This window comes from Clarias gariepinus, chromosome 16 (genome assembly GCF_024256425.1).
Source record: "Clarias gariepinus isolate MV-2021 ecotype Netherlands chromosome 16, CGAR_prim_01v2, whole genome shotgun sequence".
NCBI classification, from domain to species: domain Eukaryota; kingdom Metazoa; phylum Chordata; class Actinopteri; order Siluriformes; family Clariidae; genus Clarias; species Clarias gariepinus.
This window is the reverse complement of record NC_071115.1, coordinates 30,893,614-30,921,076: the sequence shown is the minus strand read 5'-3', so window position 1 is coordinate 30,921,076 and position 27,463 is coordinate 30,893,614. Positions and strand designations below refer to the sequence as shown.

At 43.1% G+C, this 27,463-nt stretch overlaps 1 protein-coding gene across 1 annotated transcript in view; it reads right to left on the bottom strand.

The window, feature by feature from the left end:
• Positions 1–27,255, bottom strand: part of xylt1 (xylosyltransferase I) — a 60,236-nt gene extending 32,981 nt beyond the window's left edge. Inside the window, exon 1 of the mRNA XM_053514241.1 lies at positions 26,796–27,255. Within this exon, the coding sequence (XP_053370216.1) occupies positions 26,796–27,086 (291 nt within the window). The 5' untranslated portion in view covers positions 27,087–27,255. The remainder of the gene's footprint in view (positions 1–26,795) is intronic.
• Positions 27,256–27,463: the final 208 nt, after the last annotated feature.

Here is a 27,463-nt window from a genome sequence, read left to right as displayed (position 1 = left end):
GCGGGTCAGATCAGCGGATGCCAACGTCTTCAGTTAAAAGTGAAAAAGTAAACGGCTGATAAATAAAACCAGATCAGTAACGACATCAGACTCAGAAATAAACACGGATTCAGCGATGAGGACGTCGGAGACGTGTTAAACCGGTCCGATCTCTGGTATCAGATCTGATACCTGGTACTGATCCAATACGGATCTAATCACTGATTCAGCACTGATCTAATCGGACTTAGTATTAAATCTAATTACGGCTCAGATCTATGTATTGAATCAATACTAATCTAAATACTGATTCGATATAATAAAAGGATCCAAAGATGAATCATCCTCCGTTCTCATGCTGATGCACTTTTAAAACACTCGTGTCACTCAGACAAAGGGGCGGGGCTAAACACAAAATGCCATTCTCTGCATTTTAACCTGAGTAAACAAAGCAGCTTTGTGGAACATTCCAGAAAAGACGAATGCAGAGGCTGAGACCGCGTGTAGGGCTTTAAGGTCCTCATTATTATTATCATTATTATTATTTACTGTATTCACCTGGAAACCTGGGGGTTGGGTGGGGGGGGGGTGGGGGAATGTGACCCGACGTGTTCCAGGGCAGAGACATTTCTGTACCTGTTACTGCACTAAACCACAGGATTCAGTTATATGACACACGGCTCAGACATTATGTAATATCACTGCATGTGTGTGTGTGTGTGTGTGTGTTGAGGTGGCTGTGTAAGAGCCGTAGCCTGAAACTGTCACACCAGGTGAACTCAAAACACCTCTCAGAGCGATGATACATCCGGTGTTGGTGAAACAAAAGGTGCTCTGTGGAGGTGCATTCCACACGCCACTGTTACTGAGCAAGAGGTGTGTGAGTGTGTGTGTGTGTGTGTGTGTGTGTGTGTGTGTGTGTGTGTGTGTGTGTGTGAGAGAGAGAGACTCTTCGTGGGAAGCACACATTACAGCGAGAGACAGAAGGGACCACATCAAACGCGTCGTGTAGCTCGTCTTCACGCTTCACCGACACAGACGTGCCCGCCAGCTTCAGGTGTCTCTGGCCCAGGGTGCCAATACTTTTAACCACCCCTCAACAGTGAGCGCGTGCTTCATCAGACAGCGTCCTGTAGGGGGCGCCCTTTGACCCGCTCCGAAAGATCTCACCGTGATCAAGTGTTACTACAGTGAAGGTTAAAGCGACAAACGCGAACGAGAAATGTTTAGACGTGCGTCTCTGTCTCAGTCTAGACGAAAAGAAGAAGAAAAAGACAGATGAAGAAAAAGGGAAGTGCAGAAGAGGAAGTGGAAATATCAAATGTCCTTCTGCGTCTATAAATGCTGTAAGAAAGTACATCGTAATATGAATATGATTCGGGGGATTTTTAAAAAACAAATTTCTTTACAAAATTCAACATTCAGAGTTTTTCTGAGCGGTAAAAAAGGGGCGGAGCTAAAACAAGACAGAGCTGAAATTTGTTACAATGTCACACTTGTGGCTCTAATGAGGAAGTGTGTGTTTGTGTGTGTGTGTGTGTGTGTGCGCACTCAGGGAAAAACAAGCACTTTAATATATAATCCGAGATCATTAAATACGTTCGGCAAGAACCAGTGACGATGTCAATGAATTAATCCAAAATAATAATAATAATAATAATAATAATAATAAAATAGTAGAATAGTGATGTAATTGTAGTTAATGAACTGCTGTGGTGTAATAGGAATAAAGCGCTCTGGTTTACCGCAGCTCTCCGTCGCTGATTATTTTACCGTAATAAACATTATGTCGTACACGTTTTTTTGTGAAACGTGAAAAATGTACACATATACTTCTATAACAACATTAAAAGGGTGTTTAATATTAAACACGTTTCTAATCCAGTGTGATTCCTAAACGCTTGGGGACGTCCTGGGAGACATTTAGTTTTTGCTAGCTGTGAATAATAAAAGTGTTTTTCTTCTTTTTCTTTCATTCAAAGTTCTTCTTCATGCCAGGATCCACAACAAACCGGTTCATATTTTTTTCACAATTGTTCCATCGGATTCGTCAGCTGACATGAAGACGGATTTGGGTCCCCGCAGCGCGAGAATAAGCCGCCGAGCGCGCGGTGTGGATTAGGATGTGCGAAGTCAGAGCTCAGGGACGGAGCTCAGGGCTTTTAGTCAGAAAATCTGTTGGAGAAGGCGGTGTGGCGGTCGGCCAGCTGAAGGTCTCCGAGCACCTGCAGGGCCTCTGCCTGATTAGCAGCATCCTCTCTCTCTCTCTCTCTCTCTCTCTTTAAAGCTCTCAGCCCGGGTGTTTAGGATCGACCGGTTCACCGTAATCCATCAGCATCATGTCTGAAACCCAGTCTGATTTAAAAGCGTGTTAGCGCGCTAGGAACATCAGAACGTTCTTCATAATCTCACCCCAGCCGCGCCGTTCCACGTCATGCTCTACTGTACAGGCTTAACAAGTTTGTTTATCGTCCTCGCTTGTGTTGCGTCTTGTATGAAAACGTTCTCCGTAAGTCTATAATCACGTTAACAGAAACAAAGTGCGCGTTCTCAAAGCGGTGATTCACCCAACAGACTGGAGCGTACTCCGACTCGCTCCTCTTTTTCACGCTCCCATCACGAACAGACAGTTTTGTCCCCGAGTCTCCGAGTCAGCACAGTGGACTTCCTGTTCAACATTCACACATCTACAGTATATATATATATATATATATAAATAAAACAAAAACATATTATATATATGAAAAATAACTACATAAAAATAAAATCATATACTGTATGACTATATGGACAAATAAAAATGAAATAAATTAAAAAAATTCAAAATTAATTAAGAAAAAGAAAATTGTAATAAAAAAACAAATTAAAAAAACAAGGAAATTCAAAAATGAAATAAAATACAAGGAAGTTGTATATGTACATATATATATATATATATACACACACACACACACCCCTTTCTGTTTTTGTCATCGGATTAATCAAATTATTTTCAACCACGTCGTGCTTGTGAGTGTTTCTGGACTCAGCACCGATCCCTGCAGATTTTTCTAACTTCTAAATCCCGTAATTAAAAAACAAGACTCAGGAGGGGATTAATGCTAAAGGCTACACGCGTCTGGGGTTTAAACCTGAGCGTGTAAATCATTTAAGTCGAGCGATCCCGTCGAGTCGGAGACGTTACATGTGTAATGATATCTCTGAACGATTTGAGATGCTAATCCAGTTGTCTTGTCGTTGCTAGAGATGCTAGGTGTGCTTTATCACATTATGATCCTCGACAGAGTGTCATGTTTCCTTCCTCTACTCTCACTGTTTGTGTGAATGTGTATGTGTATGTGTGTGTGTGTGAGTCTGGATCAGATAACTGATCAAGCCATATGTGTGTGTGTGTGTGTGTGTGTGAGAGAGAGAGAGAGAGAGGAAGAGCAGCAGTGGGTATTAAAATGGAAGGTGCTGCTGCTTTTCCCTGCTGTAGTATTAGAGCGGCTCCGGCGTCTTTCCTTATTTAAACTCCTGTTACATCAGAACAAACAAGCACCTCGGGCGAGAGAGAGAGAGAGAGAGAGAGAGAGAGAGAGAGAAAGAAAGAGAGATAGAGAGAGCAAAGGAGAGAAAGAGAAAGAGGGGGAGGGATGGAGAGGGAGGGATGGAGAGGGAGGGATGGAGAGAGAGAGAGGGAGGGATGGAGGTAAAGCTTCTTCACGGGCAGAGCGTTTAAACAGGCATACAGATGAGGCCATGCAGCAATTAGTGAGTATTCACTATTCACGGCTCGCAGCGTTTTAATGAAACACTCACACTGCTGCTGCTGGAGGAACAGGACGCTCTATACACACACACACACACACACACACATTCCCCCACAAGGACATCACGTTTACACTCCTAACATCACATCCTTCCCTCCGATACCACTCTATCACTCAGGTCACAGCGTAGGAGTCCACGATTAGCACGACCCTGATTTAAATCGGGTCACATGATCACCCAGTTCATTAAAATCCTCCGTGTGACTCCTGACTTTAAAAACTCCTGGTACAAGAGAACCCAGGAAAGCTGTCGTTAAAGTCTCTTCCTCTAGCCCTAAGACCACACGCTCACCTTTCGAGCCGATAAAGTCAGAACTCGGTTGCTAAGCAACCAGGAAGCACAGGCGCTGTATAGCGGCTAGCTGATGGCCGCGGTGTCTGAACTGACCTTAAGAAATTAAACCTAAAAATAAACCTTCAGACTAGTTCAGAGTTCTGAGTGGTTCTGAGATACTTCCGGTTCAAGGTTCCATGTGGTTTAGAGTTTCTTCTGGTTGTGAGATCTGTCCTCTTGTTCTAAATTCTGTCTGGTTCACAGATTCTTCTTGGTTTCAGTTCCAAGGTTCAAGGCTTCATCAGGTCAGAGTTCTGTCTGGTTCTGAGATACTTACGGTTCTCAGCTCCATATTCTCTGATTTTCTGTCTGATTCAAGGTTTTGTGTGGTTTAGAGTTTCTTCTGATTGTGAGATACCTCTTGATCTCTGAAGTTCTGTCTGGTGCAGAGATTCTTCTGGTTTTCAGATCCCTGTGGATTGAGGGTCTATCAGGTTTAAAGTGCTGTATATTTCAAGGTTCCACATGGTTTGAAGTTCCTTCTAGTTCTAAAATTCTTCTGCCTGAAAGATTCTTCTGGTTCCAAGATACTTTGGGGTTTTAAGTTTTTATCATGTACAGAGTTCTTTTGGGTCTGAGATGCGTCTGGTTCTCAGCTCCCTGTGCTTTAAGGTTCTGTCTGATTGATGGTTGCATGTGGTTTAGAGTTTCTTCTGGCTCCAAAATTTCTCTTTTGTCTGGTTCCGAGGTTCTCTGATTCTGTGTGGTTTGCCAGACAGTCTTAGGGTGCTTTCACATTAAACACGATGAATTTGACCCGGGCCCAAGAGCAACTGCCCCCCCACCACCCCTCTCCCGTACACTTTCATATTTTCCTCCAATACAGCAGGTGACATTGTGCACCTAGTTTGTTTGCGACCCACCATTAAACATCGAAGTTCTTATACACGTTCTGAATATATGGTTTTATTTCTCAGAATAAAAACAACCTAAAAAAAAAAAAAAAAGAAATAATTCAGTGACTGAATTAGATCAAAGTAAAACTTAAACTATAGAGCAAGATCAAAAACTACTTAAAAAAAATAAGTCTATATGTAGCACTGCAGTTTTCCCGGAACCAGAAGCCGCGATGTTCTCAGTAACGCGACCACACAAACATCGTGAACAACTGCAGGAGGTATTCCAGCTGGGAATGTCTGGAGCGTTTATCTCCAGCACTAGTCCCGGTCCAGAAACTATCTGGAGGGAAAAACCACAGCTGTGAGGACAAGGAGGATGCCAGGACATGGACATGGACACTCGCTAACAAAGCCTGTAATTTGTGTAGGGCTCGAGCTAGCTAGGTTCATCTGCTGTGGTCCTCGTAGAGCGACGGTGAGAGAACAATGATCAAACGAGAAACCAGCAGAAACAAAAAAAATGTACTTTGTCCACTCATGACAGGAAGCAGTTAGTGTATGTATATATTTATATTTATATTTACTTTTCCTTTAAGCTCCGGGGACTAACCTCACTCGCTCACATGGTGCTATCAGGTTATACACACCTGGCATTTGGGTAAAGATTGTGCTGCCAGTACACACACACACACACACACACAAACACACATTGTCTATCAATACCCCCTTTGTAATGCAAAACTTAAGAAGCATGGCACACTTAATTGGTTTCTCGGTGCATTCTCGATTTCAAAGGCACGGGCCAAGAGCAGAACTCAACAGGTCTCAATGTGAGTCTGTGTGAAGCGCTGAGTCGAGGAGACGCGCACACCGCCGCGTAAAAGAACCGCCAGACTCGTCTCCGCGCCGTAAACACTGCAGTTAGGCTGCATGGAAAACTGTAATAATGCTAAATCATGCATCTTTAACGCGCTGATTATCACACATGATTAATTATATTACACAGGCAGCTCTCGAGGCGTGTTCCCCCGCCTCTCTTCCTCTTTTTCTCTTCTCCTTCACTTCTGTGGCCGCAGCATCTTACACTGACTCACTCGCGCTGCGGGTTCTGATGAATCATCTGAAAATAACCGCGCGTCGCTGTACGATCATTTCACAGCACAAAGACACTAATATATAGAGTCTGAGCCGTGCTGTCACCACTCGATAAATTAGCCCGGATCCGGGGTGCGCAACAGCTGCAGAGCAACCTGTCGGGAAAGAGGAAGATTAAAACATCTGTCTCCGCAGGACAAAAAACACCTATCACCTGAGAAAAGCAACACAGGTCGCTTATTGAGTTCTGGAGTAGATCTCGAAAAGTGCGACTGATGAGTTGGACCTAGCGTCGGGGGCGGGGCTAGCGGTCACAGAGCTCATGTCAATCAAAGACCAATTACGAACCAATTTTATCGGGGTTGTTCCTCTTTAGGAGGCGGGGGGAGGAGCAGGAGTACAGTCCTAACTACAGAGTGTTTCCCCGTCAGATCGGGTTCCACCCAACAAACATTTTGCTCATTTTTTTTCGATTTCTTTACATTTTTAGGAAAAGTACACGCGATTATCTGCTTACTAAAAAACAGGGTCATAAACGTTTTACAAAACATCACAATTTTCTGTAGCAGTTTATTTACACCACATTTACTGACTTCAAAATCGTTTATTGAAAATGGATTTTTAATACCGCAGTTTAGGCGGTAAAATGCTGCAGTTCCTTTACCAGCCTACAGGTGGTGCTCTCTAATCTACTCACACACAGACAGACAGCACAGCGCCCTTTGTGGTAGGATTAAATTATATACTAACAAAATAAAAAAATCTTTTTTAAAAGTTCAAATTGAATTTATAAAACTGTGACATTTATAGAATCGCGATACAAATCGAATAATATCATAAGGTGTGATCCTCATCCCCAGTGTGTGTTAATAAATCTGAATATACGGTAAATTGGGACAGGTTTCAGGATGTGCTCGCATTTCTTGATTTTCTGTGAATATTTCATTTCATTGCATCAGTTACACTTCTTCAGTTCACATTCATCTTTCTTTTTTTTCCCGTCACAATATTACCGCTAATTTTCTCCTGATTGTAAGTCCGCGCTCGTCTCTGCAGAAAACTTGAGAGCATGAGACGTGTTCGGATCTTGTGTTCAGAGGTCACGTGACCAACACGTGTCATTCTGTGACCCTGAAATCCCACCATCCCGTGTTATCCCATAATCCCTCTGCGCTCACTCCTTATTTACTTTAGCATTTTTTTTATTTTGCCCAGAAATAACCTCTGTGTGTGTGTGTGTGTATATATGTGTGTTAAAAGATCCTATTGATGTTAGACTTTGATTACAGAATAATCAGTGAGTCACATGACCTCCGTCACATGACCATCCAACTGTACTGTTTATTCTCCTCCTAACTTTAGGTTTGTTAATGTGAAGAATATTTCAAAAAGCTCTGTAAGATGAACCGGTTCTGCCACGGATGGGACAGTTTTCTCTTAGAACTCGTAAGTTCTAAGTACCCTGATGTCGTAAGAGTCTTTGGGATCTAGAATGGACCCATTCTGAGGTTTGAGTTTTGTTCATGTCCATGAAAAACTGTTAATGGTTCTACTTGTCACTGGTTCTAACCGGAACTGACAATCTGAAAGTAAAACCAACTCCTTAGATGTTCTCTAAAGAATCTTCAAGCTTTCCCCGAGATATAAACCAGATTCCGAACCACGTTTTCGGGTCTCTACAGAACACAAGCACTTCATACAACACAAAAACGCTAACGCTAAAGCCGCCGCGCTTTCCCGGGTAACGCGCATAACCAGACGACTCGCTAACGGTCCTGCGGTTTCATCCAGCAACACCTGAGTGTTTTCAGCTCTCACACAGAAAACCTGACCAGATTACAAAACACAAAAGACAGTGTAGGTGTCGAGAAAAGCTCAAGCACTTCACACCCACGTCCGTCCTCCTCAAACCGAGAGAGAGAGAAAGACAGAGAGACACAGAGAGAGACAGAGAGAGAGAAAATCATGGAGAAGTGCTGATATAGGGTTAAAGTCATGCTATCTTTAAAGCCTAATTTGAAACACTGATGAGACAAACAATGGAGAGCCGCACTTCAAACGCTGGACATGGACGTGTCTCGTTAAAAAGCCTAAGATTAGAAAAGAGCCAGAGGAGGGAGAGAGACAGAGAGAAAGAGAGACAGAGAGAGAGACAGAGATCCAAAACTCTATTATTATTATGATTATTATTATTATTATTATTATTATTATTATGACTATCTCAGATGTCAGAACGTTTGTCTCCTGACTCGTACGAGAACGTCCCGAGCCCTCGGTCATATCAGCGGTGCGTGTAGTTAATAATAAACCCGTCCTCTATCTTCTTCCTCTTGCTGAAATGACAGAATATTTAAAGCGGTAGTCGGTGATTGCGGCGTTGCTGATTCAGCACTCTGCGCCCACGGGACTCCGGGAGAGAGCGAGCGCTGGAAGCCAAAGTGTCGCTATCAGACTCAGAAGCGAACACCCACTGCACGCTCATCCAGCACACAGAACACGTCCGTCTCAGCGCATCATCCAGCACCTCTTCCACTTCTGGATATTTTACTGCACTAAACGCAACTTTTTCCACAACAGCACGTCCTGAACTGCTTTCTTTTTTTCTTTTCCTCTCATCCTACAGCCTTCTGCAGACGTCAGGTCTGATCTCCACCTGCGCCGCCCGTCTGCCTCCACTGCGTCGGCTTCCTCTCTTGTCCCAGAACTCTAATTGACACGAATATTTTTCAGACTTTCCTTTAAGGAAAAATGCAACTGTATGTTTATAACAAAGCACGGGCTAGTGAATAGCGCTGACATTTTCTAAAAAAAAAACCTGGATGAGGTTAAAAGAAGTTTCACTTGGATAAGTCTTAAATTTAAAAAAAGTGCTCCAGATTTAATGGGAACCAAAAAAAACTTTGACTGAACTCGAGACGGCGTGGCTTTCTCTGGGACACCGACCGTGCCTTTTTAACCCGCTGCTCTTGCACCAATAGGGGGCAGTGTAACGCACTCGGATAAAAGCGCTATCCACCCAGTTCCGCTTTTTTTTTTTATGGTGTCAATTAGTTTTTTCTTAAATAATCAGCTAATTAGGTGTCCTAGTTAGCAAGTTAGTTTCTGTTTCATGTGTGGAGCACCTCGCTCCTGGAGGAATGCCGTTTCGTGCCACTGTGTACTGAACTGTATTTCAAGACGAGAAAATGACAAGGAATTCCTCATTAATGACGACTTGATTTGATAAACGTTTAACAAACGTCTCCTCATACGGATCATCGTCAACTTATTACTAATCAACAAGCGCTTTAATATAAACCTGACTACAAAATAAAACATATTTATAATAACCCAAGATAAAACAGATACAGTATCTAGATGTCCGATCACGAGCATGAATGAACCGATGGATCAGTTACAATAAACATGTTCTCTAAAAAGAAAAAAGGATGGAGAACTCGGGGTCTGGAGGGTAACACGGCTCGATTTAAAAAAATAAATACAATTTTATAAAAGGGACAAAAATGAATATTAATTTAAATGCTTGAGATCGGCTTTGATGTCAGACTCTGATCTTTGGTTCATCAAAGGAAAAATGCGTCTCTAAACAAATGGCCTGGCTTTATTCTCTCAAACAGACGATGAGCGCGGGCCAGGACACAGACAGCATGAATTTGAGTTGGACACAGAATCCGACTGTGTTTTTTTTTGTTTTTTGTGTGTGTGCATGTTTTCCGTTTGAACAATGAATTTAACCTCCGGAGAACTGAAAGGACGTTCTGGATTAGAATGAGAGCGTTAATGAGAATCGATATTTCATTGCGTTACTGACAGCGGAGACGGCACAGCCTGACGTATCTCCGAGCGAAACGTTTCATCATTGAGCATAAAAATCTGCAGACCAGAGGAGGGAAAAAAGCAAAGGAAAAAAAATCATTTCAGACGGCAGGGATTTAATTTCCTAAACGTCTCTCGTTGCAGCTGCTTGCTAATTGAGACGTTAAAAGCCTGGACGTGACCCAGACGTGATCAGTATTCATCCCGGAGCTGAACGTGATCTCGCGCCTGTTTTATTTGGATTTTAGAGACACGGACGCAGCGTCGTCACGTTACTGCGCGCAGTCCGAGTGTGTAATTATCTACCGGACGAAGCCGGAGCGTTCCATAAGAGACTGGACATGTCGTGGGCGAATAAGCATACGGGTCTCTGCATACCACCACGGTCCTCCTGTAATTATATCACGGTACATCATAGTATAAATACATACGCACGTCTGTACAGTGTAAAAGACACGAAGCTACAAAAGACCAAACCTGTACTTTAGTCTGCGGCCTGTTTTCGATGATTTTATTATAGAAGCGCTCGTCTGAACAGGAAGCCGGGTTGCCAGGTCCTCGTCCTAAGGGCTGTTTATTAAAATCGCAGATCAGGATGATTAAATTACAAGCTTCGTCCCGACCCGATGGCAAGCACGAGTTTAAATTTAAAACGAGGAGGTCGGTACATATGCTCGAGACGTAAATGTTCCACCACAAATAACATAGTGCTTTAAATGCACTGAAGATTAAAGCTGACAGCGTCGCCGTAACGAGGTCACGTGTGGTTTACACCACAGCGCCGATGGATCCTAAGAGGGGGTTGATTCATGTCCCACTGCAGCAGCTCTGACCTTCAGTAACATCTCAGTATTTAACACTTAAGGAAGGAGTCTCCAGTGTCAGCGTGTCGTTGTGTCATGTGCGATATTACTCAGACATCAGAATCTGGTTTCCGCTTCTTATCGCTCCGGTTCTACTTCCGTCCATCTTATGTCTAATTTCTGGAATTTTTTTATTTTACTTTATTTTACTGTATTCATTAATTTTGAAGTTTTTTGTGTATAATTATTTCCTCCAGGAGTCATAAAGTTTATCTTATTTTATCTTATTAACTTTAATTACTTTACGATGTGATGTGAATCACACGAACATGATGTTTGATTGTTTTCTTGAGACAGCAGGCAGTTTTATTTTATTAAAAAGCCATTTTAACACACACACACACACACATTCCATCTCAACGGACACCTCATAAGTCCGTATTATTACAGGCATGGTCATTAATGAGAAAGTGCAAAAGTTTGTACACCCCAATACAAACTTTCCTTTCCATGAAGTTGAGCTAACATGCTAAAAAATGGGAACATTGTGATACTGAATTATTTTTAAAGTTATTAAAGCGCGTCTTTAAATAAATGTGATACAACGTCTTCCACGTTCTCCTGCAGGACCACGTTTAACCTTCATGGCTGCCACGGGGTCACGTATAAACGATGGACGACGCCTGGTAGGACTGCAGGGAAGTGTACGAGTGGGACAGGTGTATCAGGTGTTTCCATAGCAACATGTTTGATGAGCTTAGTGACAGTTTGGCAAACCTCCAGCATGCATTTGTGGGAAAAATATGGACCTGGGAACTGTGTGTGTGTGTGTGAGATGGGGAGAGATATCAGTGTGTGCTCCTCAATAGCTCTCAGGGTCCACAGTCTCTCTCTCTCTCTCTCTCGTCTGCCATCAGCACCATCCGGACCCCTCGGGACCATTTAGCCAGTGCAGGACGATCCATCAGACGAGCAAATCCTCCACACACCCTCCAGAGAGAGACAGAGAGAGGGAGGAAGTAGGAAAGAGAGGCAGCGAGAAGGAAGAGAGGGAGACGCCGAGGCCACCGCAATAACGACTTTAATTACTCTAACGAGGCTGGGATTTTTTGTATTTATTATTTTTTGTGGAAAGCATTTCAGCGGTGCTATAAAACTGCATCAGAACACTTCGCGGACGAGCTCACCGCAGACGCTTCCTGACGCACGGTTTAGCGAGAGAGACTTAATGACAAGTGCGATCTTTTCATTTATTTATTTATTTTTTACATTTTAAATGAGAAGTGCCTCTCTAACGAGCGGTAAGCAATACTTCAACGCGAGGAATAAGCAGTTAGGGGACGATCCGTGAGAAAAATAACATCTCCTCGGCTAATTACGGCCATTTGTTCGCCTCGTTCTATTAACTGTGCGATGGATAAGGAGGAGGAGACGCGCGGCTGTCTTCCTGATTTGGCAGCGTTTCAATCGCCATTACTCCGCGCCGCGTCTCGATGGAGTCTTTTCAGCACGCTGGAGATCATCAGGGAGGCTCTTAGAGTCACTCAAACACCACTCTGTGTGCGTTCATGAGCAAGTGTGTGAGTGTGTGTGTGTGTGTACGTGTGTTTGGGATGAAAATCACTTTCATAATTGATTGCTTAACACCGATGCCGCGCGGTGAAGGTACAGCTCAGATCGGCGACTCTGTCGATACTTAGCTTTTAGCGCATATTTAAGTGAGAGAGCGAGCGTGCGGCGGAAACAGCGACTGCATTAATCGATCCGTTCTCTGTTCGTCATTACTGAAAAACAGAATGAATCAAAATCAGGGGGACGGTTTTTATGATTAAGGGATTTTTTACAGCAGGTGGTGAAGCGGCGACTCGTACGATTAATAAAATAATTCGCTTTAACACCAGGTTTAAAGTATTTGACGAGATGCTGCGTTCATCTGAAAACAAATAATAATAAAACATTTTATACGCACTGTTTAATTCCTCGTGTGTGATCCGACACGCTGGTAAACATCTGGACAAAATACAGAGGTTTCACTGCCCCTGCGCCGCCTCGGGGTTATATTCGGGCCTCATCACCGAGAGAAAAATAGACGGTTTTTATTTTATTTTCCCGCTGAAACTCACTCTCACTCACGTGCTCGCTTTGTGTCCATCAGGGTTGCCAGGTCACACTGACCAAATCCCCACTAGGCCGGACTGAAACACCATCGCTCCGGGTCAGAATATAACGTCTGTACTAGAACTCACATTATACTGTACATGTACGTCATCGGTTTCACTGAAATTAGCCCAATTTTGTTTAACACCCACCCAGAATGATAAACAAAACTGGATTAAGGTAACTTGAATAGAAGCAGCCAGGGAGATCTAATCCACCTCCAGAGTCTGATTGGGTGGTTTTGTGCCACAATTTGTGACTCTGAGTGACGTGTTTTATCGTTTTTTTTCTCAGCAATGTAGAAACTTTTTTTATTCACTATAATTAAAAAATATATTTTAAAATATTTATTTCTATTATTTAGATTTAAAGGGGATGCACGGTGGTGTAGTGGTTAGCACCGTGACCTCATACCTCAAGGGTCCGGGTTCTCCCACAATCCAAAGACTAATTAAACTATCTAAATTAGACTAATTGGTGTTCCCGAATTGCCTGTAGTGTGTCAGTGGGTGTGTCCACGTGTTCCCTGTGACTGATTGACACCCCGTCCATGCTGTATCTGGGACACGCTCCAGGCCCCCTGTAGTGCTTTAGAGAATGAGTGGGCGACAGGTTGTTTTCATCCTGATCCCCAAAAAAAAGATCCGATCCATGACTTGTAATTAACCTGCCGCTACGTCTCACTCGGCCCTGACAGCGACGTCCGGACGTGACGGACGGGTGACGGATTCGTCGTCTGGTCCACATGCGCTGATAAAATCTGCTCCGCACGGAGTAAACATCTCCATCAGGACCGCATTAGGGCGAAATGACCGCGAAGCCCGTGGGATTGTGGGGATTACTCCAGGGATTTAGAAAAGGGGAGATTGTGTTTTTTATTTCTCCGACACTAACAGCAGGCCTGGAAGTCTGGATGTTCCTCCGAACGCATTCTGTTCCTAATCTGCACCATTTTCTCGGTTTTAGTCGCGGTTCATTTTCATCTGGCTCTTATTTACTCATTCAAGACATCGGAGCAGGCGTTAGCGCTTCTTTAGCGTGTTGCTGTCATTGCTAATTATACCGAGTGACATGACTGAATGCCTTACGCTCTCACAAAGTCTCCCAGGGTTTGATCCGGGATCCTCTCGCCTCACAGGAGGTCTGACTCTACACTCGACTAAACTGCCCCTAGATTAAGGGAACAAGTGTGTCCCTGGTGCCTTCACAGTGAAATAATGTCCACGTTATACGCAAATCATGTTCCCTTCACCCCGCGTTCCTGGGATAGACGACGCTACCATGTTGCGTGTTTTATTTAACTAAAAAGATTTTAACGAGAAATATATATATATTTGTTTGAGAGACAGAATTTGTCCGCGGCTAACGGGCAAAGGGGACGTGTTAGCAAAACCTGATCCCAGTCTGAAGGACATGCAGGGCCCCAGTAGGAATTCTCACTGTATTGCCAAGTATTCATAGTATTCTCTCTGTCTCTCTCTCTCTGAAGTTTGAAGCAGTCAGGTGATTACCGCTGAGAAGGGGCTCCCATTTCAATCTTTTCCAGGTCACATGATTCCCAAATCCCGGCAGGCACCCTCTGGAACAAGGCCCTTTCCACTCACACACACTTAATATAATCACCACTATTTTTATCATCACACACACACACACACATATCAGCAGAATCGATATGTTGCGCGGGGCGTCTATGGGCGGGGGAGAAGCGCATTTCGAGGACCCCAAAAATAACAGAACGCACGTTTGTTCTACGGTATTATTACACACACTTCATGCTAATATCTATAAATATGAATGATTATTAGATTTAAAATGTTAGCCTGATGTCACCCCATGACCGAGGGGGTGTGCTAACTTGCTAGCTAACTAGCTCACCTGAAATTGAGTCTCGCTCGCTACCTACCTCCTCACTTGTTCACCAATTTAATTATCGTTATGAAATATTTAGTCACCATAGCAACCATCACAAACCCCTTTCAGCTAGTTAGCTTAAATGTTAAGTGAGTTTAAAGGTTGGTAGATACCATGTAACTGAGTACTGAAGGAGAGTAGAAAGCATTATTAAAAGGTTTTGATCAGGGAAGAAAGCTCAAACGGTTAAGGCTGTGGGTTACTAGGTTTCTGCTCAGAAGGTCTTGGGTTTAAGCCCCAGCACCTCCAAGTTGCCACCGTTGAGCCCCTGACCAAGGCCTGTTAACCACGTCTGCCCCAGGGGGCGCTGTATCCTGGCTGACCCTGCGCTCTGATACGCGCTCGTGTCCTAACTGAAAAATGTAAATAGCATTTCACTGTGCCGTAAGGTCTAAAGAAGACAGAGGGTGTAGAAGTGCTGGATTAATGCAGACCAAGAGTTTGAGACAAGACAAGACACGATCATTAAAGGAAGCATTTAATGGTTTTAAAGAAGGTTGGCCTGGAAAATCGGTTTTAAATTCAGCCCGGAGAGAAACAGTGTGATGAGGGTGAGACCTGCAGCCGGCGGTCATGTGACCTACTGAGTCCCAACCGCCATCAAAGAGGACCACGTGTCAGAATATCTGCTTAAATCTCCTGGTTTTACACGTTTGCTGAGCTCTGAGCTCTCTCTTTCTTCATCACACACACACACACACACACACACACACACACACACGGTTAGCAGGACAAACTGAGAGCGATCTGTGTGAGTGATTGATGCTCGGTGATAAACAGAGACAGAGAGAAAGAGACAGAGAACAAATGAAGAGCGACGTGAGAGAAGTGAGATCAATTAAAGAAGAGCTCCAGCATCCTGTGCCGACCGTCACGTCCACACGCCGGACACCAGGACGTAATTACAGCACAGAAACACACTGCGTTCACACACTCCGCGCGGACGCAGATAATCATTTTACTTGTAAGAGCTCATAAACCACACATGGCCACACCCACACCTCGCACACGGCCACACCCACACCTCGCACACAGCCACACCCACACCTCGCACACGGCCACACCCACACCTCGCACACGGCCACACCCACACCTCGCACACGGCCACACCCCACCTCGCACACGGCCACACCCACACCTCGCACACAGACACACCCACACCTCACACACGGCCACAAATTGCTTCCAACGGTAATTGTTAATCAGTAGAACCACGCCCCCTTTTCTACAGTGACATCACAGAGGAAAGAGTGACACATGTCTAACGCTACGATCATTTTTGGGAGATTTGCTAGGAAAGGAAAAGAGAAAGAGAGGGAAAGAGGGAGAGAAATCTTTATGTGTGTGTGTGTGTGTGTGTGTGTGTGTGTGTGTGTGTGTGTGTGTGCGCGTGTGTGTGTGTGTGTGTGTGTGTGGGTGTGTGTGTGTGCGCGTGTGTGTGTGTGCATGTACCCAGTGCCTGGGTCGTGATGCTTAAAAACGAGGAGTCCAGTTAGCGTCAAAGATTATTTTCTTATGCCATCTCTCAACACAAACCCCATTCATACCACATGGCAGACCGCTGCACTGTCTCACACACACACACTCACACACACTCACACACACACACACACACTATCCAACCGTCGGCTCCACACTTCACACTGGCTGCATTGAGCTTCATTACACAGCTCTTTATTCATACTTCATCCCAAACACACACACACACACATACACACACACACACACACACACACTCTGGCTCTCTGTAACCTTTTCCAGCTAGTTAAACGCTCCCATAAACGTGTTTTCGGTCTGAACAGACACACCCTGCTGACAATCAGCTACACACGACATGCAGCACGCGGAGGCGGAGCCATGCGGCATAAAAGCAGCACATCGTAAACAATAAACACGTAAATAACTAGCTTTTTAAAATCACACATGATTAAATACCTAAAATATTTAAAAAACATCATTTTTTGCGGAAAAAATTATAACATGAATAATAATAATACAAAAGTCTAACTTAAGCACGAGTGAGCTTTAAATGATTGCGCTAATTTGAATACGTTATCGTTTCCATAGTAACGGCTCATTCACAGAGCGGGAGCCTGAAATTAATAGTAGTTAAGATAAATAAATTAACAAAAAAGGTGTTGCTTGGCAAAAGACAAAGCAAAAACAAAGGTTTTGTAAGGAGTCTCCAGTGTTTAAATAATCCAGCGGTTAGTCAACACCTTCTGACCAATCAGAATCCAGAACTCAACTAGAAATATTACAATATCGTCGTGGCGACGATGATGAAAACAGGTGAATTAGATGAGGATCAGACGTCTGACTCCCACGGATCAGACTGTGATGAGAAGGTCAGTCGTCTCCAATAGAGTCACAGTAAACAAACGAGATCCAACAGGACGGCAATCAGAGGCGACGTCTGATCTCTGACTCGTCGCTAATTCAGGAATAATAGGGTTTTGTTCCAAAGTAATAAGCGACGTGTCCGTTATCTGTTCCAAAGCAAACAGAGCTGAGCGCGCTGATGAGGAAATTATTAGAAATCTAAATCAGACAGGGCAGGAAGGATGGCGCCGAGCAAACACACACACACCACGCGCTACACACACCCCACGCTACACACACACCACGCGCTACACACATCTAGCTACACCATCACATCACCACACCCAGGGGATTTTTTCTCAGATACCGCATACAGGTCGAGTGCCACGCCCGGCCGAAACTCAGCCTACAGTCTACAGTCTGATCCCAGACGAGACACGACGTCACTGTCTGAACCTGCTCTCAGGACGAGTTTATAAGTCTTACCTACTACAAGAATGAAACAAACACAACATTCATTTAAATATGCAAATTAATTTTGCAGCTGTTATTAAAAGTGTTTTTATTTCATGTTGTTTTTAAAAATAAAAATAAAAAGCGTTTGCAGTAGGGTGGCACCATTTGAGACACGGTCAAAATATCACATGCAATTATTTTGAAACAGATTACAAGGTTTAAACTGCGATTTGTAGCTATTAAATGCACCAATATTTACCAATATAAAAAAAATACTTACATTATTGATATAATAATTTCAGCCTTTTGTATGAATAAACAATAATACAGTTTGGTTTCGCAATTACGATTTTTGTGCAGTTAATTGTGTGACTTTAATTTGTAGGTATAATTTTTAAAAAGTTAACAAAAATAGTTAACTTATGAATAAATAAATAAATAAAAAAAATAAAAAAAATTATAAAAGAAAAAAGAAACAAATATGATTTTAATCTGTAGAAAACTTGGTTTTGGTTGGTTTGAAATAATTATTTTAAATAAGTTAATAAGTCAGCATAATTAATAAACTATAGTAAAGTTTTGCATTTGCATTTAAAATAGTTTTAATAAATTAAAAAGACTTATTTACAACTTAAAAAAATATTTAAAATAAATGAATTAAACAAACAAACAAAAGTTTGCAGTTATTTTTTGTTTCTTTATTTATAAAAAAATAGTTTGTACATTTCATATTTAAACCAATCGTATAAACAGATCGCGTGCAAAGTGACTGACGGTTGTGTATCTGACGGAGTGTGTTGTGAAGAGAGCGATCAGGATGCAGACGTTGTTACTCTACTGCACATCACTGACACGACCTACGCTTAACGCAGGTGTTTGTGAAAGGTGAAAAGGGAAAACAAAAACAAAACAACGGCGCTGATGGACCGGAGCGCTCGAGCGTGACTGACAGCTGGGCGGGCTCAAGGCTTTTCCACGATGCCGCGGGGAAAAAACACACAACAGCCTCGCACTCGGTGTCCTCGCGATACACAATAAACACAGCACGTGTCCATGCTCACTCAGACACACACACACACACACACACACTCTGAAAATGATTGTGGAAAAACAGAACGAGGGTTCCAGTCGAGGTCAGCTCATTAGCAGAGCGCATCATGGAAATGTCGGCGATAACCATCAGCACGACGCAGAGAAGCTAATCGATAGACGGCGACTGGAGCGCATACGCGACAGCTGGGGAGGGACATGAAAGAGCTCGCTTGTGTCTTCAGAGGTCTCGCAAGCAGGACATGTTTATTTTACAAAACAAAACCCCGCGCTCGCCTCCGAGGAGGCCCAGGGGTCCAGCAAATTAAAAACAAAACACACACACACACACATCAGTGTTCTCAAGGCCACGTGTACATCTAACGCCGCTCCAGATCTCACGTGGAACGGAGGAAGCGTTAATGAGGCGCTGCCCCGCTGAGAGCCGAGCGCTACGGCACCATGTGGAACCGATCGTCAGGTTTACACTCGGCTCGCATCACGCTCCGCCCTCGTCTGAGCCGCGACCACACGCTACAGACGGCAAGGTTCACCACTCGGCCCGCTTTACGTTCATCTGCAATCTGTACGACTCTGAAGAAACACTGTGGGCTTGAAACAACAACAAACAAACAAACAAACAAACACCCCACAGCCCAATCACAATCCAATCTTCATGCATACAGTCCGTGTGGATTTCAATCCAGTTTAAACCAGTTTGTAACAAAAAGTGAAGACAGTAACCACGCCCCTGGCCCCGCCCTTAATCCTAACATTGATTAATGTCAATGTTAGGATTCAGTTTAAAATTAGCAAGAAAATGCATAATTTTTGTGATTTATTTGTATCGCCAGCAGTCGCGTGAAGCAAAGCTAATAAAGAGGAGATTTCACTCTGAGGTTGGAGAGGACGCGGCAAAATATAGCACACAGTCGTGCTAGCAAAGACTCGCACAGCCAGGTGTGTGTGTGTGTGTGTGTTCCGTCTCCCTGGAGCGTTCCTGTCTCTGAGCCACCGGCTCCGTCACTGCACACGAGTCAGCGGCGAGATAACGAGCTAAATCTCATCTACAAACAAAGAGACTACAGGAGCAGCAATTATCAACAATATTTAACGCTCATTTGCATAAGACTTTACATCACTCTGGAGTAAAAGAAATATCCATAAATGAGCACATGATACGTCGGAGGCTCTCAGGTCGCGTCTCAACTTCAGGAAACGTCCAAGTTTATTACTCACATACAGTATGTGCAAAAAAAACAAACAAACAAAAAAGAATGAGTGTGTTAGCAGAGTTAGCATTAGCTTGTATTTGTAAGGTGGAACGATTTGATTAAATAAAAATCACAGTGATTATTTTGACGCGTATTGCGATTGTGGTTTAAATCGCGATCCGTGACTATTGAACAGTTTAGTATTCAGTTGTATTTAACGAGTCTAACAATAAATAACGTCTTAAATGATCTCATTAAAACGATGTTTGCTGATATTTATTTATCAACTCACATGATAAATTTCAATAATTATACACACACTTAAAGTCCCGACTGTGTGTGTGTATAACCTGTAATAAGCTCCAGCCTTTTGTGATTAAATAATGGCGCCCGTCCGTAATGCGATTTCCATTTTTGCGAGATTAATTGTGCAGCAATAATTTGTAGGTATAATTTTAAAAAATTAACAAAAAGATATATATATATATATATATATATATAAACTTTGTAATAGTTGTTTTGTAACTGTAATTTTAAAAGAAATTATAAAGAATGATTGATTGATTGTGCCATTGTAATTGTTACATTAATTCAATTCAATTCAATTTTATTTATATAGCGCTTTTAACAATGGTCATAGTCTCAAAGCAGCTTCACAAAAATTTTTTTTTTTTTTTTTTTTTTAAGTTTTGCAAGTGTGTATGTGTGAGTAAAATGTGTCTAGATAATAATGAGAACTTTGGTTCTGAAATGCTGATATTTAAGTAATAAACCGCTATGTGTCGTGCTCTTGTAGGAAATTCACTAATGACGTGGTGGTGTAATGAACTGGAGACGCTGTTCCCACCCTGAGGTTGATTATTTTATTGTCGTACGTTTTATCCATTAAACATCTATAAAACGAGTTACTTTACCCCTGACTGACACTGGAGACTCCTTCCATCCATAATAAATGTTGCCTAAATCACCTTCTCACAGACGTGCAAACGGCTATTAAAAAAAAGCTGGGTTTTTTTTCTTATGTGTCGCTTTTGAAGGTTAAAAAGGTGGACACAAAAGGATCTTTCTTTTCCTCCTCAGGACACACACACACACACACACACACACACCGTCCCTGTTGGCTCCACGCTGAGTAACGTGTTTAAACTGAGTAACATTCTCAGACTGAAGGGTTAAAGTGTCTCAGTGAATCGATACGCGGTCAGACGAGGGATCCGTTCGGTCTCTGTAGTGGATTCATTCGAAGAGAACGGTCTGTCATGAGCAGCGTGTGTGGAACAGCCGGCCTGGGCGTGTGCTCTTAGCCATTTTAAAACCCAGTTTAGGAAATACCAGGAAAACCATCGCTGCCAACGGAGTATAATCCGTGTCTTTACCAGCGGCAGCCTGGCACATACTCACACACACACTCAACACACACGCACACACACACACACACACACACACTGTGTGTTAGTAGGAACTCTGAGCCAATTTTAGCCAGATGTGCAGGATTTCTTCTCTCTGCACAGTCGAGCGTCTGTCAGGTCGCAGTCTAGCCGGTAATATCCTGAGAACATACGTGAGGAGAGAACCCACAGGGTTCCGTCTGAGATCTTCAGAACTCAAAAAGGTCACCGATGTGGAAACTGCGAAACACACTGGAAACTGCGTGTCTAACAAAACAGCAGCTTGGACAGGAGATGAGCACGACGGCAAATTTCAAAATGTTGCTCTGATGAATTCCCATTCACACTTTCATTTACTATAAAATTACAGAAATTAATAATAATAATAATAATAATAATAATAATGAATAAATAAATAAGCTGCTACTTTCATTTCCTTTGTTGCAAAATGCGATTTCTTTTTTGTTCATGTTTTAACGCGGACGTGCCACTTTCGTCACTGAAATTAGGAAATTCCCCCAATACAAGGACGGATCTTCACACGAGTCGACGTCCTCCTCTAACTCGGTCATCCTCAAAGCAGCGCCACAGAAAAACCCGTCAGTCACTCAGGCTGAGCGAACTTCCCCTCTGCGTATACTCAAACAAGGAACTTCCACATTTGGTTCAAGGAAAGCACACGACCTATAAAAAGCAAGCGGGACAAGCCCGAGACGTCGTGTCTTTATAAATAAGGTGACTCGGTGGAATTTCTCTGAGCTGAAAGTACAGCAGAGCGAAGTCGGGGCGCTGGTGACAAACAGGCGAGGACGATCAAAAGTAAGTCGGAGACACCGTCTGTCCTCTGCCGTTGTCCCCCGAACGACGGATGGATCGAGTCTGAGATTCCGACCACAACAAAGGGAGAACGCGGAGAACACTGGCGTCAGGGGGACCTGCCACGTTCCCACTACGGATCAGTGAAGATCTGCGTTAAAACCAGCGTCTTTTCAAACTTCCAATCTAGCTGTTAAACTTCTGACACTAAATACCGTAAATGAGCAAAAACATTTTGCTGAAGGATTTAACACTGATCCTAAAACAAAGAATCCTTTAGGGTGCTCAATTAAACTGGGTTGTTGTTTTATTTATTTTTTTTATGCAACATTGATGACGTGCTAAAACATTTGAAAATATCTAATCGTTTTTAAAAATGTTGCTAATGGTAAAACTTTTTAACAAAACTTTAAAAGACCTATAGAGAAACTGTCCTTTTTTAAAACAGCAAAAATGAAACACTTTAAAGCCAAACAGATTAAATTTCAACATTAAAGAGAAGAATGAAGACGGCGACTTGGCTGATATTGTCGTTGATAAAACAGTTCTGCTTCATGACATCATTAAGAGAGTTCAGCATTAAAAACAATCTTTGTGACATCACTCATGACAAAATTGAATGCCTATTTAAATAACCAAAATAAAAAAATCAGAACTGGTCTTAGCATCGATCTAAGAGGAATTCTTGAAATCTGTTAATCTGTTGACCTTTGTGGGATATTTTTTTGGCAAGTAGGTACTACTTTTTTTTTTTTATTTGAATGTTTAATTTGTTACCTCAAAAAATTGTTTAGTTCGTTTCTCCTGAAATACATTACAGTGCAAAAGTTTTGACCCCCCCACCCCCATTTATTCATATAATAATAAAAATAATACATAATAATATAGTTTATGTAACGCCCTCAGCAGCGACCTCATTTCCCCTCTCGTCTGTTCCAACCCCTCAGCATTCAGCATCAGCAGTATACTAATCACCGACATGATCAACTCCCATCATCTGAACCTGTTTCTCACTGAGTCAGGACTTAAGTTAGATGATTTTTTTTTTTTATGCTTGAATGATCCATAGGAACAATAATAAAAAAAAAAAACATTCCTCAAAAAAAAACTGCTCATGTCCAGGGACTGGACTGAATATGAGAGACAACAATGTTCTTTATTAAGCCTGGAGGACTACAGTGTTCCTCAAGACTTTACTAAACACGCAAGAAGGTCTGTTAGTTTCTTTTAGAGGCAACAAACACATTAATTTACCCTGAAATCAGATTTAATTTCAACAACTGCGCTTCTGAATCTTGTTGTTTGTAATTCCTGGACTCCGGCGTGATGAAGGGGATTGTGGGTGCTGTGATGGATCTGCGCTCTAATCCTCCTTCTTCTCCAAGCTCTTCCAAAGGAAAATGAAAACTAATTCCAGCTCCTGGTCTATAAGCTTCTGTTTTTACAAGAACAAGAAACTCAGCAGAGGTGACAGGAAGAAGAGAGAGAAAGAGAGAGAGAGAGACAGGGAGAGAGAGAGAGACAGGGAGAGAAAGAAAGAGAGACAGCGAGAGTCAGGGGAGCGTATTACAGCCTGTCATGGATGAGAAGAAGCAAAGGTCAGCGAGCTCTGAGGTCGTTCTGCGCCGAACGCTTTTAGATTTCAACTTTCAAACTACAAGAAATCAGGCACAGAGTAGCGCTAGCAACTTTCGCTAAATACTGTATTGAGTAATTAGCATGACGAGACATCAACAAGCAGCTACTGAGGCAGAAAAAAACGCGTTACACGCAGGGATCGCGTAACCAATGCGCAAAAATCCTACACCACAGTAACAACATATCTCACACACACACACACACACACACACAGATTCTCAGCAAATTATTCTACTGCAGTCCATCACTTTATTTAACAACAAAGCCGACTCAGGCGAGCGATAAAAACCCTGAGCGTTAGTTACCACTCCGACTCTTTCCTGATGTGTTTTATTCCCCTGACACCGCGGCAGTTTGTCCATTACAGATTAAATTAATTAAAGAGCAAGACATCACAAACAAGTTTTTCATCCGGTTTCGTTCTTTTACTGAGAAACCGCAGAGAAGCGTAAACTCGTCTGTCCTAAAGCAGTCGGAAAAATTTACAGCTTCTTCCACTGACACTGGAGACTCCTTCCGTGTATGTTAAGAGAAACTACAGAAAGCTCTCTTTAATATTAGTGGCGGGTCTGTCATACCTGTACCATGAACATTACTGAGAATTAGTTTGTTTGTTTGGTTTTTTTAACACATGTATGGTATGTTTGCATTTGAGATGGTAATATAATGCAGTTCCTCTATGATCCTAAAGGTGGTGCTCTCTGAACTATTCAGCATCTATAATTGTTGTCTGAGGAGATACACATGCGTGATTGTGTATTTATGATCTATTCAGACTGATCTAGTTTCCTTACAGATGAACACGCTATAAAGAGTCCTGAGACAGTAGAGACAGTACTCTTATTGGTTCTTGAGTTTTCGGACAAACAGAAGTCAGAATTTAATATCGCTCTGATTTCCTGAACAACTTGTTCAGTCCAAACGATTTTTTTTTCCAGCGCTGTAGCGTCTGAGTTTACACAGCGCTCCTGAATGAACTCCTTGAGCTCTAAAACAGTGAAGACATTGAGTGGAACATTTCGTAAAACACAAAACAACTGGGCGTCCTGTTGCGCCGAATATCAGTGTTTACACTCAGGAGGGTGAGCTCTCTCTGTCTCTGTCTCTCTCTCTGTCTCTCTCTCTCTGTCTCTGTCTCTCTCTCTGTCTCTCTCTCTCTGTCTCTGTCTCTCTGTCTTTCTATCTGACTCTGTCTCTCTATCTCTCTCTCTGTCTCTCTCTCTCTCTCTGTCTCTCTCTCTCTCTCTCTCTCTCTCAGTCTCTCTTTCCAAGCCTGAGTTTAGTCTAATTATCACAAATGGCACAAAAACATCACAAACGTGCAACAGTTCCGCAGGGAGACGCCAGGAGGTGAGACATTTATGTTGTTTTTATTTTCTCACCGGAAAAACACCCGAGTGATTCTGGCACGACAGGAAATCCTGCGGAGACACGACACTGCCGGCGCTCTCTCTCCATACTCATTCTTAATTTTTCCTCTCACCTCTGATGCACAGCCGGTCTCAACAAGGGTTAACAGCGAAGATATTGTTCTTATTGTCCAGTCCGTCATCACCTGCACGTCCTCCTGACATTTCCATTGTGTATATATTTTTTACGATCTCTGATAATGGACGTTACCATGTACGCATCATAGTACATGTTAATTAGCGCTGGTAATTACGCAATGTTTCGCTCTTAAGATGCCTGAATGTCACCTTAGTCACATCAGGAGATATTCAATCATCAAACACGGAAAAACGACACCACGCTGTCTTGTGACAACCGCACTGTATAAATAAAAAAAATAATCAATACTTAATTAGAAATCTAATAAAGTTATTAAACTCAAGATGTAAAGATTCCTGCGGTGTGGAGCGCGATGATACGATGATATAACAGCACTATCGTGATCAATTACTTCTACAATTTTCCTTTTAAGGCATTTTTCTCACAAAGTAATAACTACAAGCTCTGCTGTTTTAATCTTAGTTTTTTTTTTAAGAATTTTTTTTTTTATAAAATATTTTTCTCCTTTTTTATTATAATTTTTTTTAACATAATTTCATTTTCATTAATCGGTTTTCCATTCTTATGCTTAAAAACCACTTAAAGAACCATTATCTCAAGCAGTGTGTGTGGCGCACAAACCTGTCAGGATCTCTGCTTGGACTGGGACCCTTCTACATAGAACCTTTAAGGGTTCCTCTACAGTCTTATCCAGTTACTGCATACAGTTTTACAAACAAAAACAGCTTCACGGGATAATTGAGGGTTATAGCCGTGTTATAAGAGTTTTACAATCAGACAGGGTTCTGATCCAAGCAATACAGGTTAATTATACAATGAATGGGTTAAGAACCCTTTTGTTTAAGAACAAAATAAAATAAAATGAAGTATCAATTTTCTAAATGTGTCAGTATTAACAGGATCGTGGTTGGTGGTTATAACAGTTAGTTCACTAGAAGAAGAAAAGAAAGGAAGAACCCGAATTTTATTGAGATCCTGTAAGTGTTTCTAGTCGAACGGCATCATGAAAGATTTTGGAGAACCATTGAGGAACCTGGGATTTTTTTGTAGAGTGTGTGTGTGTGTGTGTGTGTGTTAAACAGGGTAACTCCAGTAGACCGATGTGACCTAAATGAACCTGAATATTAACAATGTCTGGAGTGGAACCATGAATTTGAAGAGGGACTTTAACCCTAATGGTCATGATGCTGATGATGATGATGGTGATTAAAATAGTGATGATGATGATGATGATGATTACAATAGTGATGATGATGATGATGGTGGTGGTCATGATAATAATGATGATGGTGTGTGATTAACATGATGATGATGATGATGATAGTAATGGTGTTTGATGGTGATGATGATGATGGTCATGACAATAATGATGCGGATGATGATGATGATGATGATGATGATGGTGTGTGATGTGGACAGTTGTGTGAATTCTCCAGCAGTGTCTGGAGATGACGCGATCTCATCATGCAGTGTAACGCTGATGCGCGCGCAGAGCCGACGCGCGAGCTACAGAACCCGTAAAGCCGAGAGCACAGGCCCGGTCTCACGGACAGACCGGAGAACCGAGGGAGTGAGACAGAGTGAGACAGAGAGACAGAGAGAGAGTGAGAGTGACGGCGCGGGTCTGATGTGCACGGCGCTCCCCACACCGACATTCCGCCGCTCGGGTCTCCTTACCGTTTGCCGCTCGTGGCGGAGACTCCCCCTCCCGAGCTGCTCCCCGCCGGCCCGCCGGTTCTCCCCGTACGCTTTGTTCTCCCCGAGCCGGTCTCTCTTCTCCCTCACTGCGCCTCCTCCTCCTCCTCCTCCTCCGGTCGCCCCCCCGCCGGTCCCCCCGGTGTCCCCCGAGTCCAGGCTGCTGAAGTTCCACACGATGAGCGTCTGCACGAGCAGCACGGTGAGCGCGGCGATCAGCGCGGAGCGCGAGCGGCGAGCCGACTTGCGCGCGCACGCACCGCCGACCGGCATGACTGCGCTCTGGTCCGTCTGTGTCCGTTGCTCCGTCCCGAGCGCGCGCTCTCTGTGTGTGCGTCCTGTCCGCGTGAAGCCGAGCGCGCAGAAGGCAGCGCGTGCGCCACCGACACCGGGCTACCGGGGATATGAGGAGCCGGCGCGCGCACTGAGAGAGAGAGAGAGAGAGAGAGAGACACACACACACACACACACACACACATCGGGGAGGGAGGGGGCAGAGACTGGGAGAGGGGGGCGGCAGCGGGCTTGCGGGGTTGCCAGAGTGTGTAGAAGCGTGTATCTACAGTAACAGAGATTACAGTACACTAAACCTGAGGGGCGAAGACTTATAGATTAACATTAGTTTCGCGAACACAGTTATAGAGAGCGAC